At 43.2% G+C, this 18,143-nt stretch overlaps 1 protein-coding gene across 1 annotated transcript; it reads left to right on the top strand.

The window, feature by feature from the left end:
• The first annotated feature begins 12,471 nt into the window (after positions 1-12,471).
• Positions 12,472-17,748, top strand: LOC123077030 (uncharacterized). Its single transcript, XM_044499210.1, has 7 exons — positions 12,472-12,706; positions 13,004-13,349; positions 13,457-13,546; positions 13,653-13,763; positions 14,574-14,690; positions 14,775-16,626; positions 17,138-17,748. Exons 2-6 carry the CDS (start codon positions 13,030-13,032, stop codon positions 16,588-16,590), a joined length of 2,454 nt encoding a protein of 817 aa, XP_044355145.1. The 5' UTR covers positions 12,472-12,706; positions 13,004-13,029; the 3' UTR covers positions 16,591-16,626; positions 17,138-17,748.
• Positions 17,749-18,143: the final 395 nt, after the last annotated feature.

Below are 18,143 nucleotides of genomic sequence, written 5' to 3'. Positions count from 1 at the left end.
TAGCTACTTGGTTATGTAGCATCACTCTTCATATTATCTTAAATATTCTCCATTTTTTCTTATATTGTCACATCTATATTTACTCTTAACAAAATGTAGAATAAAGGCAATGCTTATGAAGAAGATTCTGTGGTAAACTTCTTGAATTGCCCCTCCCCCCATCAGCATGGACAAGGGCTTTATAGAGCCTGCCTTCACCAATAATGTAAGTTTGTCCTTCTCAAGCCTTCAAACTTTGTTGTGTATATTTGGTTAGGCATGACTGCAACAGTTGTTTATTTTTGGTGTTTGCATTAAATTGCATGTTTAAAGTTTATTATGTAGTTCATAAACAAAAGTTTGTCCTTCTCAATTTAAGTTTTCAATTTTACAACCAAGTTCCTTCTTCATACCATGTAAATAATACTATACAGAGCAAGTGATCTTCTTTTGCACTGCATGTATGCTTCTATTCTTGATCCGTAATCCAGTGGTGTGGTGAACCTACCCACTACAGCACAATGTCATATTCTGCAATGTCTTAACTATGAACAATGTCATATCATTCTACTATTATTTAAACCGTCTCTTTATTTGCCAATCTGAAATGGGATAAATTGACAGCACACTAACCATTGATACTTATGAGTTCTTGATCTGTAATCGAGTGGTGTCGTGAAGCTGCCAACTCCTTCACAATGTCATTTCCTGCCATGTCTTGAACTGAACAATACCATATTGTGTTAATGCAATTTTAAACTGTGTCACTTTATTCGTTAGTAAGAAATGTGATGAATTGTCAGCACTGATACTTTTATGTGCAAAACCTGTCATCTATCTGCTTGTTTATCTTTCAGAGTGAGGAGGATATAAGTGTTAAACAAGCGCAGTCTCATCAGCTTGCTCAGCTGCTTGCGCTGCAGCTCCCCAGCAGGGCTAACCTTTCTTGAACTCTATTGAAGTGTTGTCGGTTTTGTATATTATTTTGTCGGCGTGTTTAGTTGCACCGGTGGCGATCTTTGATGCCCCGTGTATGTAATTTGCTGTGTGCTTGTGCTTTATTATCATAGTGGCGAACTTTGATGCCCAGTGGATGTAATATGCCGTAATTTCTTTATTGTATAGTCTAGGTTTTTTCTTATTCATGATGCTGCAGTTATTTTACTGTACATATATCCTGTCTTCGCAGTAAACCGGCCAAACCGTAAAATTACGGTACATAATCGGGCCGTCATGCAATCACGATGTATGATCCGCATCATGGGCCTCGTCATCTTGGTCTTTTAGAAGGCCTAAATGTAAACTGGCCCACTAGTAGAGTCGGGCCTTTAATAGGCCGAGTAAACCGCCGGCCCTCTTTTCGCAAGAAAAACCCAATGGGCTTTTAGGAGGCTGAGAAGTAGGTTGGGCCTGAAACATGCCGAACAGCTCACGGGCCGGCAGAAGCCCGAAATGGACCCCGGCCCATGATTGTGCCAATCAAATCACGGGCTTTTAACAGGCCAAAATTGTTCGGTCCTTGTTTGGCCCAATCAGATTATTGGCTGCGAGCAGGCCGGACGATGCAAACCGGGCCGTAGTTAGGCCCAACTATATGACGTGCTTTTAACCAGCCGAAATTAATATAGGGCCGAAATGTTAAATGGGCCCTTAACAGGCCGAAACTAATATCAGGCCGAACTACTAAATGGGCCTTTAGCAAGTGGGCCCAAAAGCATAGGGTCCAGTTGACGGGCCGAATCTGATATGGGCCATAATTTAGCCCAAAGCCTCTTAAAGGGCCGGACCTGATCTGGGTCGTAATTTGGCCCAGAACGTGGTAGGCTTTTAACGGGCCGGATCTCATATGGGCCATTGTTAGGCCCGGAACGTGGCAGGCCATTAATGGACCAGATCAAATATGGGCCGGCATTTGGCCCAAAACATGGCAGCCAGTTAATGGGCCGGCCTACTAGGGTCCTCAAAATCTTGTGGGCCTACAGCTGGGCCGGCCCATTAATGTAGGCGAAATCTCATGGGCCTTTAGCTGGGCCGGCCCATTATGGTCCACAAAAATCTTGTGGGCCTTCACCTGGGCCCGCAAAAAAATTTATGGGCCTTTACCTGGGCCGGCCCATTATGGCCCGCAAAATCTTGTGGGCCTTTAGCTGGGCCGGCCCATTATGGTCCGCAAAATCTTGCGGGCCTTTAGTTGGGCCGGCCCATTTAAACTTTATGGGCCACTTTTGTGCCGGTCCACGTGTCAACATATCATAGGCGCATCTCGCCCATTGGATGAGTGACACCTGTGCCAACACGGAGCTGACACGTGTTTCCATCAGCCAATCAGAATTTTACACATGGAAAATCCCCATTGGTCCGGGCTGTTAACGGGTTATCGGATCCAAAACCAGACTCGATAGCTTAACGGCGTTCCGTTACGGTGGATGCCACGTGTCGGTCACCCTTGACGAAAGCACTTTTGTGACGCGCGATTTATCGTCATGGAAGTGGACACTTCCGTGATGATAATTTTGGTAATGTCATGGAACACTTCTACGACAGCACAGGTATGACTATGTTGATTCTGTCATAAAATTGTCATGGATGTACATGCATGACAAAAAACGCAACCTACTATGACAAACATGTATCATCATGGAAGTGTATTTTTTTGTAGTGTATTGCCACAAATCCTACACATAGAGTTCAATGAAGACCAACTGGTTGTGATAGTTTGGGAAGCACCATATTTAAGGTGGTAAAAATTCTATTCACGGAGCGAGGTGGGACTAAACTTTGGTCATAGGAGGGGGCTAAATTTAGCAGTAGCGCTGGTCGGAGGAAAGCGCTATTGCTACATACAATAGCAGTAGCGCTTTTTGCACACGAGCGCTACTAGTATGCCTGGCCTGCTGGCAACGGTTTGGCAATTATAGTAGTAGCGTGCTTTATAACTACAACGCTACTGGTAAGTGCATAGTAGCAGCGCTTTCTGCGGCCAAGCAGCCAAGCGCTACTAATAATTAGTAGCAGTGTTGCCTTTTAAAAAGCGCTACTAGTAACCTCCTGTGTATAAGGTTTTCCCTAGTAGTGTTTGTATTCTTTTTTGGTAGAAAGGCCCATATTGATTAGCATATATGTAATTAAAGGAAAAGAAGAGATAAACAGATGAATTAAATGATTTTGAATTCCCATTGTGATGCCATTTTAGATCCATACAATTTGAATTGGCGTGTTGTTGGCAAGATAGCATGGAACTTAGAGTTCCAACGATTCAAGGGATGTACCAATGTTTTGACAACCAAAATTCCCTTTCCCTTCACACAAGAGGAGAGCGGTGGGAAATCTTGACTGAAAAAACTTCGTGAAGTGCCAAATGTTCATCCTATCTATATGGTGCAAGCTAGCACAAAAGGTTAGGGTTTTTATTACATATATATTATTAGATGTACTATGAATTCAGTTTCTCTCTCAGTTTCTAAGATGATTTCTGCATTTGCATTTTGCAGGAAAGGTTATGTATGCGCTGCATGTGAATATAGCTGATAACATAATAATGGAAGACCAGCTAGAGCGAAAGGTAATAATTTGATTGCAAATTTAGTGAATTAAGAGCAAAAGTTTTGTTACTTATAACTTTGTCCTTGTCAATCAAACACATGCAAAAATTTGTGTGGGGCAGTTGCTCAAGTGAAAGACATATATCTTCCAATCTCTTCAAAACTAAATTGTTTTGTCAGAACAGGAAGCATCATATTGCAGCCTTAAACAAACATCGATCATGAAGTTGGAGCACTGACTTGCAACTGAAAAACCACTGGAAAAACTTTGCAATTGCATGTTTGATTTTCCTTTGCAACGTTACCAAGCATCCACTCATTCAATTGCAAGTAGAGTACGATTATCATGTCATGTGAATTGAAGCTGGTAGGAAGGTGTTTAGCTCACGGTGAGATCATGATATTGATTGTGATGATGTTGTATCCTTGCATATGCATGTCAGAAATGATGCACGTCTGCTTGCCCCTGCTACACCTTCCACACACAAAGAGCTATTTTATAAGTACATTAAATTTGTTTGGTCTGGCCAGTGAGAAGCAAAAATAATAATATTGTGTACATGAAGGGAGAACAATATTCTTTTGGCTTGGTACTTTGCTACATGTCGCTTTTATATATATGCTTGTTTGTCAGTTTACGTTCTTCTGAACATGGCACAGTTGTCTACAGGGCAGTCATTAGAACTTGCAAGCTGCAGTTTGTTCTGACTTCTGATGCTGATTTCTGGAGCGAACAAATTCCAAAATTGTGAACTATACTTTTTCAGTTTTGTGGGCTTCAAGAGCATGCAGCAGCTTGACTATGAGACTAAAATATTCGTTTTTCTATTTTGTGTCAACAATGAACTATCATATCAAGTCTTTGAGATTCTTTATATCCACTACATATATTTTGCCTGTTTAGGTTGTAGAGTAAAAAGGAAAAACATAGCGAAATTCGGAGGGTGTCAAGCTCTTGACGTGACCTTTTCTATTGCTATAAATCCAAAATAACAGTATAGTCGATTGTATACGGGACAAAAATCTGGTAGGACATACTACTGGTATTACATTTGGTTTCTGGCCGGGCATAATGGAAAATTGGATACGGATAGTCCTGGTGAGATCAGTGGCGAATCTTGGAAGAAAATGAAGGGGGCTCAAAGTTAACGGTGTGAAGAAAAAGCCACTAACTCGCAGTTTTCAGTCCAAATAATGTTAAAATTTTGATACGAGGCTGGGCTAAATAGTAGTATTTTTTTTCAATTTTTGGAGTGGGGGGTGGGGGGCACAAAGTTCCCGGGCTTAAATTCACCACTGGGTGAGATGATGCATGCTCGGACAGTTAATTCATTTTAACCACGACAATTCTGAATATTTATATCTACGTCACTTGAAAAAAAAGAGGACCTCTTGACGCTTCCTTGATTCTTTCATACATACATGAAAATAATAATGTACTACTTACTCCATAAACTAATATAAGATGTTTAAATCTTTTAGTGATCTAAAACGTCTTATATAATGGTTTAGAGAGTAGTATACTACTCAGGATATAAAAGCATGGAAGAAATATTCGTGCCGTTAATTCTAGGTAAGGTCACTAGAAGGAAATCGTCATGTCCAAATCCCCTGCGCGGTGGTAGCCAGGATCATGTGCATATGCACAAGATAGGTTATCTACAAGTCTCACTAAACTTAAGAGTAAAATAGGGCATGTATCGTAGGTAATACCTCTCTGGTTGCTTTTCAGTTTTCCAACGACCACCTTTTCCGATTCGGATCCAACAATTCATATCAATCACTTAGACCGGCCGACGTAGCCCCAAGTCAGGCCGCCACCACCTACGGTCACCAACTTAGCCTTGTTGACCCGAGGGCGATACCGATGATTCCCTTCCGGCGGTCCTTTTTTCCGCCTTTTCATCGTCCTCAAATCACTGAATCGCCCATCGACACTTAGTACTTTACTGTCTCTGGTGTCTGGTGTCTTCTCAAACCACTTCAATTGTTGCCTCCACCACCACCACCACCATCACCTCGGCACACGTAGATGGCTAGCCCGCTCCACCGTGGCTCACCATCGTTACTCGCCCTCCACCGTCGGGCACAAGGAAGAAGGGCCTTGAAAATGCAACCTTAAATTTTTTATGGGCGTGGCGATGCAAATCTTTGGTTTAGTCATATTGATCCAGCGCGTGCTGCGTGCCCCATTAGTTTACTAACTGCCTATGATCCTGCGACATGCTGATGATATATACAAATGCAAATACTAGTATATATACTACTGTACGAAGAGTATATGTCTACACGGCGTACACGCCAGGGTTCCTAAAAAGCTGCGTATATATCCGGCCAGCGAATTGTAGTTAAGCAAGCATTTCCCCTGACCAGGCAGGCTGGCACACAGCTAACCAGTTCCGTTGCAATAATAATAATATACAGCTTGCTTATAGTAGTGCGTTTACTTGATTCATCTCTTGATCCGTCCACTAACTAATTATAGTTAAGTAAGCAAGTACTCCCACCGTTCTAAAATAGATGACCCAACTTTATACAAACTTTATACTAAAGTTAGTACAAAATTGAGTCATCTATTTTGGAACTGAGGGAGTAGTAACATGTACTCTGAAAAGTGATCTATAAAACGGACTCCAGACGCAAGCAAACTGATCCAGCACACGGCCTCGAAGCAGCATCTCCTCCGCAGCTAGGGGTCTATCTACCAATGGCCGTTGCGACCACGAAGCTGGCGACGGTGACCGGCGCAGCTAAGGCGGTCATGGTGGTGGCAGCGGTGCTGGCGGCAGCGGTGGTCTCAGTGGACGGCCAGACGGACGGCTGCCGCTACATTGACCCGACGGCGGGGAGGACCTGCGAGCTCGCGGCGGGCGGCGCCATCCCGGGGCTCCTAGCGCACTGCTGCGCCATCTTGTCCGCCGACCGGGGCAACTGCCTGCAGTGCCGGCTGCGGGAGCTGCTCGCCGGGAGGGAGCAGCCCCTCACGGAGATCTTCCCGTGCATCGTCGAGGAGGCCGCCTGCCCGCTCGCGGGTCCAACCGATGATCGACCACCGTTGTTGTCAGCTGGCATTTGATTTCCGCTTGAGGATCAATCTCTCCAGCTCCATACGCTTCATACAGGCGACTCTTGAACTATCGCCCCTGTAAATATACTCTCAAGTAAAATTCTGGGTACCGTAAAAAGAGCTATTTAAACCCTTTTTTTTAAGATCAGATCTATTATAAAGATTCGGGTACAAAACACCTCAAACATAATAAAAATTCCAGCGAGGTCCATGGATCACCGAACGACCATTGCCGCCGCCAGAACGAGCTGCCGACACGCCGCTATCGCCGCTCCCATATTGGAGCCGGTCTGACCTTGTCGATGACAGTCGAAAAGTCTTCGTACACGTGCCCTAAGGAACCAGCGTCCAGGAGCCGCATTCGTCGCCGTTGAATTTTTGAATCGTTCTGAAGAATTTGACATCAAGTATCGCCATTGCTATGCACGATGAGAAAACCCTAATCTCGCCGTCCCAAGGAGCTGACAGGAATCTATGCCGGAGCTCCGTATAATCCGTCCCAGCGGATGAACTTGAGGATGATCGGAGCCTGGAAGACTGACCCGAAAAAGAAGCGCCGCCCTCCCTCCAAACGCCGCCCTTGCGAGAACTCAACCCCTACTTATCTGCTAGCCGGAGACGGGGCACCAGAAATCCCCTCACCGCCACCAGCCGTCGGAGCGGCAGGCCGGTGTGTGTGTGGGGGGGGGGGGGGGGATCGACAGGCTCGCCATTGGAGATCGAAGAGAGAAAGGCTTTCCATAGTCGCCTTGCGAGAAGGGAAAGAAAAGCAATCTGTAGCTCAAAATTTACCCAGTAGGATATTTTCAAATGTTCCCGTTTAAAAGAAAAAGGAAAACTGGAAATTAGGAAAAGATTGAAAAATATATGAGGAATATTTATCATGAGCTACAGTTGCACATATTTCTGAAACACATATAAGTTCTTTTTCCTCCAAAAAGAAAAAAACGACATATAAGTTTTGCATTGACGGTGACCATTGTGGTGCAGTGGTCGTAGATGATGGGCATCACGTGGATGTGGCTATATACTGTGACTTTGATTCTTCGAAGATGTTAACCTAGTTGTGTTCGGATGTTTAGTAGTACTAGATAGTTTATTATCACATTCGCAAAAAAGAAAGATACTCCCTTTGTTCACTTTCATAAGGTGTTGTAGACACTTCAGACAGCGTATAAAACAGCTCAATTTCAGTTGTCTGAAACGACTTATAAAAGTGAAGGGAGGGAGTAGTATATTATTGAGTTTGTCGAGATTTTTGTTTATCAAAGCCATGACTGAAGGGCGGCTGGCTTGCTTCGGGAGCAGGGTTCCGTTCCATGTATGGTAGATAGGTTGGATAGTGGCGAGTAATCCACATGTGGATTTAGGGCTCTGACAACTGTGGAGATGTTGTAACAAAACCCTGGTCTTTCTTGGTCCTCTTTTTATCTATGATCCCGATACGTTGACCTTTGATGTATCCCTTGAAAAAAAAGCCATAGCGTGTGAGTCACTGACTTGTAAACCGGAATGTGGTGTTTGTATCAAATTATTGTGTTGGGCAAGTCTCCGTGCGTTGGTAGTAGCTCCTAGTATATAAACCAAGGAGAGCGATGAAGAGGTGCAAGGGTTGTGCACCACCAAAATTTCTTGTGGAAACCTCAAGGAAGTTGAGATCATGGAGAAAATTTTCCATTCGAAGATTGACAATTCACGTATATCATCAGCACGCTCGAGCAACTTACCAATACATCAAGAATATATGACCATAACAAAGGTAACTACTCACCTGCAACACCAACATGGGAGGATGAGGCGACCAACTCTTGTACTCGTGTGTTACCTGAGAGACCCCAAGTAGCAAAGGAAGGTGCGACGGTAACGAAAGCTCTAATTAGACAAAGCGCGGTGAATACACTGGCCGCAAGTCGTGGTAAGGACGGTTAATCTAATGCATGAAAATCTCATAACTTTGATCTATCCACGGTCAAGTGCTTCATCAGATGTGTTACTTTCTGAAGGAATGTTTGTAGCCTAACAAGCCTGAGATCAAGGAAAATTTGGCGAATCAGGAAGACGATGATGATACGTCTCCAACGTATCTATAATTTTTGATTGTTCCATGCTATTATATTATCCATCTAGGATGTTTTATATGCTATTTTATATGATTTTTGGGACTAACCTATTAACCTAGAGCTCAGTGCCAGTTTCTGTTTTTTCCTTGTTTTTGAGTATCGCAGAAAAGGAAAACCAAACGGAGTCCAATTGACCTGAAAATTGACGGAGATTATTTTTGGACCAGAAGAAGCCCACAGAGCATCGGAGATGGGCCAGAAGAGTCCCGAGGCACCCACGAGGGTGGGGGGTGCGCCCTACCCCCTGGGCGCGCCCCCTACCTCGTGGCCGCCTCGGAGACCCCCCTGACTTGTTCCCGACGCCAAAACCTCTTATATATACCCAAACTTCCAGAACATAACCTAGATCGTGAGTTCCACCGCCGCAAGCCTCTGTAGCCACCGAAAACCAATCTAGACCCGTTCTGGCACCCTGCGCTCTCCATGGTGAGGAGGGAGTAGTTCACCCTCGGGGCCGAGGGTATGTACCAGTAGCTATGTGTTTGATCTCTCTCTCGTGTTCTTGATTTGGCACGATCTTGATGTATCGCGAGCTTTGCTATTATAGTTGGATCTTATGATGTTTCTCCCCCTCTACTCTCTTGTAATGGATTGAGTTTTCCCTTTGAAGTTATCTTATCGGATTGAGTCTTTAAGGATTTGAGAACACTTGATGTATGTCTTGCATGTGCTTATCTGTGGTGACAATGGGATATTCACGCGATCTACTTGATGTATGTTTTGGTGATTAACTTGCGGGTTCCGTAACATTGTGAACTTATGCATAGGGGTTGGCACACGTTTTCGTCTTGACTCTCGAGTAGAAACTTTGGGGCACTCTTTGAAGTTCTTTGTGTTGGTTGAATAGATGAATCTGAGATTGTGTGATGCATATCATATAATCATACCCACGGATACTTGAGGTGACATTGGAGTATCTAGGTGACATTAGGGTTTTGGTTGATTTGTGTCTTAAGGTGTTATTCTAGCACGAACTCTAGGATAGATCGAACGGAAAGAATAGCTTCGTGTTATTTTACTACGGACTCTTGAATAGATCGATCAGAAAGGATAACTTTGAGGTGGTTTTCGTACCCTACAATAATCTCTTCGTTTGTTCTCCGCTATTAGTGACGTTGGAGTGACTCTTTTTGTTGCATGTTGAGGGATAGTTATACGATCCAATTATGTTATTATTGTTGAGAGAACTTGCACTAGTGAAAGTATGAACCCTAGGCCTTGTTTCAACGCATTGCAATACCGTTTGTGCTCACTTTTATCATTAGTTACCTTGCTGTTTTTATATTTTCAGATTACAAAAACCTATATCTACCATCCATATTGCACTTGTATCACCATCTCTTCGCCGAACTAGTGCACCTATACAATTTACTATTGTATTGGGTGTGTTGGGGACACAAGAGACTCTTTGTTATTTGGTTGCAGGGTTGCTTGAGAGAGACCATCTTCATCCTACGCCTCCCACGGATTGATAAACCTTAGGTCATCCACTTGAGGGAAATTTGCTACTGTCCTACAAACCTCTGCACTTGGAGGCCCAATAACGTCTACAAGAAGAAGGTTGTGTAGTAGACATCAGACAACCCAACTCTTCTTATGGTGGAAGGTGCTACTTCACACAAAAAAGGTAAAATCGAAGTTATCCGGGAAACATAACGTGTCATGGTATCTACACACAGTCACACATGTGCATGTAACCACATGAGGGGTGCATGAAGAAATTTCTCGAGCTAGAGCTCTATGTTCAAGATTCGACAATATTTGGCAACAATTCAACAATTGATATTTGCGAGCAAGGGGCCATGTTGTTTGAGTGCTTTACATGCAATATACTCACCAGATCGGAGTATGCTATATTTCACGGCTTTATAACAACAACATCTGTATGGAGCAAATTGACATCATCTACACCATTTGATAACGGTTCAACCGTTGAGATGTTGTTGGAGACGGAGACATGGGTTGGTGTTGTGGACGGAATTGGTGATGATGAAGTGGATGAATATACTCCCAATCAGTCTTTAAGTTGGCGACAATGGCTTTGAACTCCATCGGCCACAGGCAACATACCCGTAGGATCAACCCCTCTAAGGATGAAAAGTATGGTTCTTTGTTCCGCCCAAGTGGTGAAAAAATACGGGAAAGCCAGGTGTTGTTTTTAGGGCAGTTGATATGATGGTGGCATGTATAAGGAGGCAACCAGGGGAGCTATGTGGGCATTGCACATCCTACACACGAATCATGGGCCGAGGGAGCATGGGCCCCACATGCCACCATATTGGCCCATCTTGTCTCCGGAGATCTTTTCCTTCAAAAAAGACGGTTGTATTTTATGCTTTATTATTTCTCTCTTCAAAAAATGTTTTTCATGAAACCTTCATTTTTCGGCTTTGATAGATTTTCAGCCCCCTTCGCGCAACCTTGCAATAAGAGAGAAAGTAGAGATGAAATTGTAGAATTATAGTTGAGTATGCATATTGAGCAATTTATCTTTATGAAGTTGTCATGCAAAATGCACATATCATGCTTTGATGAAGCTAGTGACCGGCAAGAACTCGGTATGAAGTAATATATGTATGCAAGCCGAATGTGTTACATCGACAGACGTTTGTGTGCGGCTCGTGTAAGGACCATAGAGCCACACTTCTCGAAGCTCCGACGCACCACCAAGATGGTGCTCATGGGATGTGAGAGGAATTTTGGCACCAAGGCATGCTACTTTTATGACACAAACTGGCAATAGGTCAGATTCAGCTCGGGTTGAACGTTATCAAATCCATGAAGACATTCTCTGCCCGCCCAAGGAAAAACCTACGGGCTAAAATTTATGTCCATGACCAAACCCAATGAATGTCCATATCAGGTCCTCTCGACAATACCACAGAAAAAAAATAGACCATTTTGAGACTAACAATCCAAACAATATCCAATAATCACAAGTGCACAACACATATTTCACAGTCTAAGAGCAACTCCGACAGCTCACTTATAAGAAACTTATAAATTTAGTGAAAGTTGTCTGAGAGCTACTTTTGCCAGTTCCCGTAAACTTCTTCCCCTAAGTTCATTTTTTAATTAAACGAAAAAATAGATAATGGCATAGGACCCGCCAATCAGTGGCACATGTGACGCCGCCAGCGAGGCGGTGCGGTGGCCGTTAGAGATTTATATGATCCCCTAAAATAGTTGTAGATGGTTTACGGAACTGTTAGAGAGGTTTGCTCCAACTTCTCGTAAACATCAGTTTTTCTATGGATAGGGGAGCTATTGGAGTTGCTCACAAAATAAGATTGCAAAATTTATTAAGTAAGCTCTTAGATCCTCAGAAAATCTCATAGTAGCACGAGTGCACCTTATCAAAGAAGCCTTCGGGTTCTTACAAAATGACAAGCGCAAGTTGTTTCTCATTGAGCGCACATAATTCACTTTTACTTGAAATGCCTATGGTTGTTTGGTTTAAAAGAAAAGATCAACACAGTATAGCAAGTTGTTTCTCATCGAGCGCACACAATTCAACATTATGTTTTCTTGTTCATCTAAAAATATATTTTGTGAAGGCAAGAAAAAACCGATGTCCGGCCTAGAAATTTCCCTTGGGAAATGCCTAAGCTAACATATTTTCTTTTTCACCCGCAAACAAAAATATTTTTTCTTGTTAGCCTGAAAAATTATTTTGCTCTAAAGAGAGGGGGTGCGCAGGTTATGATTCCAATTATTTCAAAAATGCCCCTAGACTCGAGAGTAAATTACGGAATGTCTGCCACTGAGCGTATATTCGCACTTTCCTCCCTCGATTTTCCTCTCCTCTCCCGGCTCGTCTCCATCCGCGACGGAGCGGCGGCCTAGGGTTTGCGCCGCGCCGCCGCCCGCGCCGCCTCCCCGCCGACCAGCCCTGCGCGACGCCAACTGCCTCTCCGACCCCCCGAAGAGCGCTGCGCCTCCCGAGGACCAACGGAGCCGGTCCCATCCGTGCCCCCCCTCCCCGGCGAAGCCTAAAGGTGATTTCTTTTTCTGGTCGTGCTGGTATCTCCTGAAAGATCAGAAGTAATTGCGCCCCTCTGTTGGTCCCGTGTCAGAAATTCTATGCCAATTTGTCATACGATTGATGAATTGTCTGAAATTTCATCTTCAACCGAACCTCTGTTCTAGAGTTCGTGTTCTTCTGAACCAGAAATCCTTGGAGCCTCTTGTTTGCATAATTATTCGATGAAGTAAAAAGGACAAATAAACTTTATGGTATATATACTTTCCAGTACCAGAATGTAATTTTTTCTTCTTCTTCTTCTAAAATGCAGTGTCATTGCGGAACAACAGAGGAAGCATGGCAGAGGGTGGTATTGTGGTGGCCATCTGCCAGCACGGCGGGGAGTTCACTCCTGGCCCCAATGGGAATCTGGTCTACAAAGGGGGAGAAGCGCACGCCGTTGACGTCTCTCGGGAGATGCCACTGGACAGCTTCAAGGATGAGGTGTCCAAGGTGTTCCATGTCGATGTCACTGACATGTCGTTCAAATACTTCCTGCCAAACAACAACAGAACGCTCATCACAATCTCATGTGATCGGGATTTGCAACGGATGGTTGATTTTACTGCCAGTGCCGCGCAAGTAGACGTTTTTGTCATTAGTAAAGGGGAGAACAGGTTTGTCTTGTTCTACTGTTTTGTGTAGCCTTTTTATAGTTCATCTAGAAGAGCCGATATCAAGCATCTCTGATGCGACTGACATTTTTGTTATACTGGGTAACTAGGAGTGTTGTAACTTACACTGGAGCTTCCACTGTTAAAGCTGGATCTAATGCACAGGGTGACAAAAGGAAAAAGCCAGCTTCCAAAAACAAGTAGGTGCTACTGTTCTGATTCTGTTTTTCTAGTGTTATTAGTTATTACTCTTTCACATTATACTCAATGGTCTGTGTGTGTGTGTGTGTGTGTGTGTGTCTTCAGGGCATCCAAAAGTAACAAGAAGACCCCAAATGCTACCGGTGCTGCAGTTGAAGCTAATACCCATGATTTCAATCAGCCAAGACCGGTGGAGACTTTAAATGATTACAATGAGTACATTTCTATTGCTACATCTTTGCATTTCTGTTGTGCCTTTGTTGCTACCTTATGACATGTACCTTGGTTACAATCTATTGTGCCCTTCAAAACAGAAACAGGAAATTCAGAATCCCTATTTTTAATGCAGCCTTTCTTCAGTCAATTAAATATATGCCTACTTAAAGAGGCGCAGATTGTCAAGTTGTGGTTATCATAGAAAATTAAACCCTATATTATTTGCTGGAGTATTTAGTTCTGCCACCGATACCATCATTTTCATTTATTCATGTTTGGTGAAATCTCTAGTTAAATCTCGCCAGCACCTTGGTTTATAGCATCATTTTGTCTATGAAACAGATCATATCTTCACTAATTTCTGTCTGCCCTCCCTTTCAATTATGGCAACTGTTAATGCATACCTACTAGTATCCCTATAGCCGTTTCTTTTACCTAGTTTCCCGTATGACACTTTCTGTAGTTCGCATTGTTATTTGAATGGTTTCATGTTCTGATTGCGTGCCTTAGGTGATTTATTTTGCAGTCTCTGTATTTTGCTGTTACTGCTACTTTTGTTGTTCCTCATTCATTTGAAGGAGTACAGATTTGTTTTTATGAACCCTACTTAGTGTGATCAGTTAATGCTTAGTGAACTGTTAGTTCTTCATAGATAGATGCCCCTCTTGCAGCCACATGATTACGTGTATGTTATCCATTGGTTGGACTGTTATGCACAATTACTTTACTTGTAGATTGTAAGGATCAATCATTTTACTTGTGATATGATGCTGTTTGAAACAAATAATTTGTTGTCCTTGGTAAAACTAGGGATTTTCAACTAGAATTTGGACGTGATGTTGCCTTTGCCACCACAGCTGAGGCTGTTTCCTCTGCTCCAGACGTTATGAATCAGGAGAAGCTTGCTCTCGTTGATACCACACAAAGGTAATTATCTAGTCAAGTTATGTCTTGTGCTTTACAAAGTTAGTAAAAATGTAATTTCCAAAGATGCTTGCATGGCTTTTGCAGGGAACTAATTGGGCCTTTTGATGATTCAATCAATGCATATGATGGTTCGGAGATCATAATAGATCCTCCCCAGGAACTTACCAGTAACCCCACTATGTTCTGGGATGACATTATTAAAGGTGTTGGTCAAGAATTTGATAACGTGAAGGATTTCCGAGCTCAGTTGTGCAAGTATTCCATCGCGAAAGGATTTGCGTACCGGTTCATAAAAAATGAAACCACCAGAGTCACTGTGAAGTGTGTTGGGGATGGCTGCACCTGGAGATTGCATGCATCCGAGTCATCTCGTAGCAAGAAGTTTGTTATCAAGAAAATGACTGATGTGCACACATGTGGAGGAGAAGGTGGAGAGGGTCAGCGGCGAGCAACAAGGCAGTGGCTGACTACCATCATTAAGGAGAAACTGCGTGTGAACGCATCACTCAAGCCGAAGGACCTTGTCAAAGAAATATATGAAGAATATGGAGTTCTGCTGACCTATTCACAGGTTTGGCGAGGTAGAGAAGTGGCACAGAAGGAGATGTTTCATGTTATGAGGGAGACATTTGGCCATTTGCCCTGGTACCGTGACAGACTTTTTCAGACTAACCCAGGGAGCTCACTTGAATTGTCTCAGACAGTGGATACACGCCGTGTTTTTATCGCATTCCATGCTTCTTTGCACGGATTTGCAAATGGGTGCAGGCCCCTCCTTTTTCTTGACAAGGTTCCGCTCAAGGCGACAAATGAGTACAAGTTGCTGGTTGCGGCTGCAGTTGATGCAGATGATGGTGTCTTTCCAGTGGCATTTAATGTGGTTGAAGATGAAAGTTATGACAGCTGGGTTTGGTTCTTGATGCAGCTGAGGATTGCTCTCCAATATCACAGCTACCCATTCAATGCTATGACATTCTTGTCCAATGGACAAAAGGGTCTGGATGCTGCTGTTCCACATGTGTTTGAAGATAGCCACCATGCCTTCTGTTTACATCATATCATGGAGGAATTCAGAGGAGAACTGAGGAAGGGACCATGGTCGCAACAGATAAGAGATGCGATGGTCGAGGATTTTACTCGTGCGGCCGAAGCATGCAGCATTGATGAGTTTAATGCATCAATTGAGAGCATAAGGAATATATCCACTGAAGCTGCCGACTGGATCATTGCGAGTAAGCCAGAGCATTGGTCAGATGCTGTCTTCACAGGCTGCCGGTATGACCATTTCTCATCAAACATTGTTGATGCATTTAATAACTGGATACCAACAAAGAAGGAGGGGTCCATGGTGCTGATGATAGACTCTCTGAGAATAAAAATAGTGGAGATAATGGAAGCAAGGCGTGAGGCCTGCAAGTCATGGGAAGGGCCTTTAACACCTTCCATGGATTTCAAAGCGCAGGGTGAGATGTCGAAGGCTAGTAAGCTGACCGTGCTGTGCTCTTCCGAGACTGTGTTTGAAGTGCGGGGCAGCGGTATTTTTGTTGTTAATCTTGCAAATTGGGAATGCACATGTCGGAGGTGGCAACTTTCTGGCCTCCCTTGTATGCATGCTGTTGCTGTGTTTAACAGGATTGGACGATCTTTCTACGACTACTGTTCCAAGTTTTTTAAAATAGAGAGCTACCATATGGCATACTCAGGAACAATCCTCCCAATTCCTGACATGGATACCTTTGATTTTAGTGCTGGGGCAACGATCCCACCTCCCAAGCCACGCACATCAGATAAACCGAGAAGAAAGAGGTTTAATCCCAACAAGGTAACCACTCTTATACGGCTCTGTAGCAGGTGCAAGCAGGCAGGCCACAACAAGGCAACATGTGAAGCCCTTCTGTAGACAAGGCAAAATCTTCATCTGCAGTATGTATAGCAGGTATCTTGTCTTTTGCCGCACATTTTCTCCAATAAAATAACCACTTCCCTTGATCTATCCAGTTAGAAACGTCCTGTTCAAATTGGTCAATTTTTCTTGAAAAGTGACATCTTAAATAGTGGATGGAATTCTTCAGTGATGTTCAGAGTGATTATTGTAATGAAACAAGCCCCACACTGACTCAAACATCAATGTGGATAGTTGAGGGTGTGCACAATTAAATGGTATTGGAGTTCAGGATATGATTTGACTCCGAGAAGCAATATTCCTAGGATTTAAGAGGGGGAACATTGCATGCCGTTTGTCAATTGCACAATCTGTTTTTATTGATATAAAATCGATCTGGTTTTCTTGAATTTTGAGTACTTGCCAACGACCATTGTATCATTGCCTTGCATATTCTCTTTGCTTTCCACTGGTAGCACAGAGGATCACACTGATGACTGGAATTCGGACTGCTGTTGTTTGTCCAATCTGCTTGGCTAACCAAACAATGTTTTTACGGCTGCAGGTTCACTTGGAAGTCTGATGTGGTGAAAGAGAGTTCATGGTAGTCTGTTCACTTGGAAGTCTGATGTGGTGAAAGAGAGTTCATGGTAGTCTGTTCACTTGGAAGTCTGATGTGGTGAAAGATAGTTCATTGTAGTGGCTTCTGTTTTTAGAGGGAAGGGTGGAGATAACACGACATCATTCGATATGATTTTGTTTATATGAGGGGTGTAACTTAAAGTTCTGTAGCGATGGACTACAGATGATGATCCGGTGCTAGCTTCTGGACAGTGTCAACTGAAAACAGAGTAGTCGATGGTTAGCTGTTTAGCTATAGCTGTAGGTTCAGTTATTTTATCCTAGTGTCATAGTATTATTCTCAAATTCTTGTGAATGTCATAGTTCTTGTAGTCAGTTATTGCTCTGCATAGCAGCTGTCTATTGTGGTCAGGATCACTTCTCCTTTGTAGTCCATCAAGCTTTGCTCTCTGTTCTGTTGGGATCATGTATAGTAGATAATAATGATTTTGTGAGCACTTGGGAAGTATATACATTCTCACGATTTGTGTGTAAAGACTAACTGAATCCTAAAACATAGTTTTGCATTGGATTAAGCATTCCATTTTTGTTAAATGACTAAAGGCTCCATGTACTGTTAAGTACTCCATATGTAAAGTAGCGATCTAAAAGATCTTATATTTCTTTACAGAGGGAGTATTCAATACTACAAGGAACTCAAGCTCCATGATTTTTGTATGTATGACAGTATAAATCTGTTTTGCGGTAACATAAGAGCGATTCGTTGGATTTGAAGACTGCACCGATTCCCGTCATCAGTGTCTGGAGCAAGCAATCTGAAATGCTTTGCTTCTCTTGCTTTTCAGCATCTCTTGCTTTTCGTTAGTTGTGTGCGAGCTTTAACACTAGCATGAGACAATAGAGAGTGGCACTGTTGTTGTTGGAGATGGTATTGGTGTGGACATCCAATGAGATTAGAGATGAGAAAAGGGATAAAAGGTTCATGGGGA

Source organism: Triticum aestivum, chromosome 3D (genome assembly GCF_018294505.1).
Source record: "Triticum aestivum cultivar Chinese Spring chromosome 3D, IWGSC CS RefSeq v2.1, whole genome shotgun sequence".
Lineage (NCBI taxonomy): Eukaryota > Viridiplantae > Streptophyta > Magnoliopsida > Poales > Poaceae > Triticum > Triticum aestivum.
The sequence above is the reverse complement of the archived record's forward strand: the minus strand, read 5'-3'. Positions and strand labels throughout refer to the sequence as shown.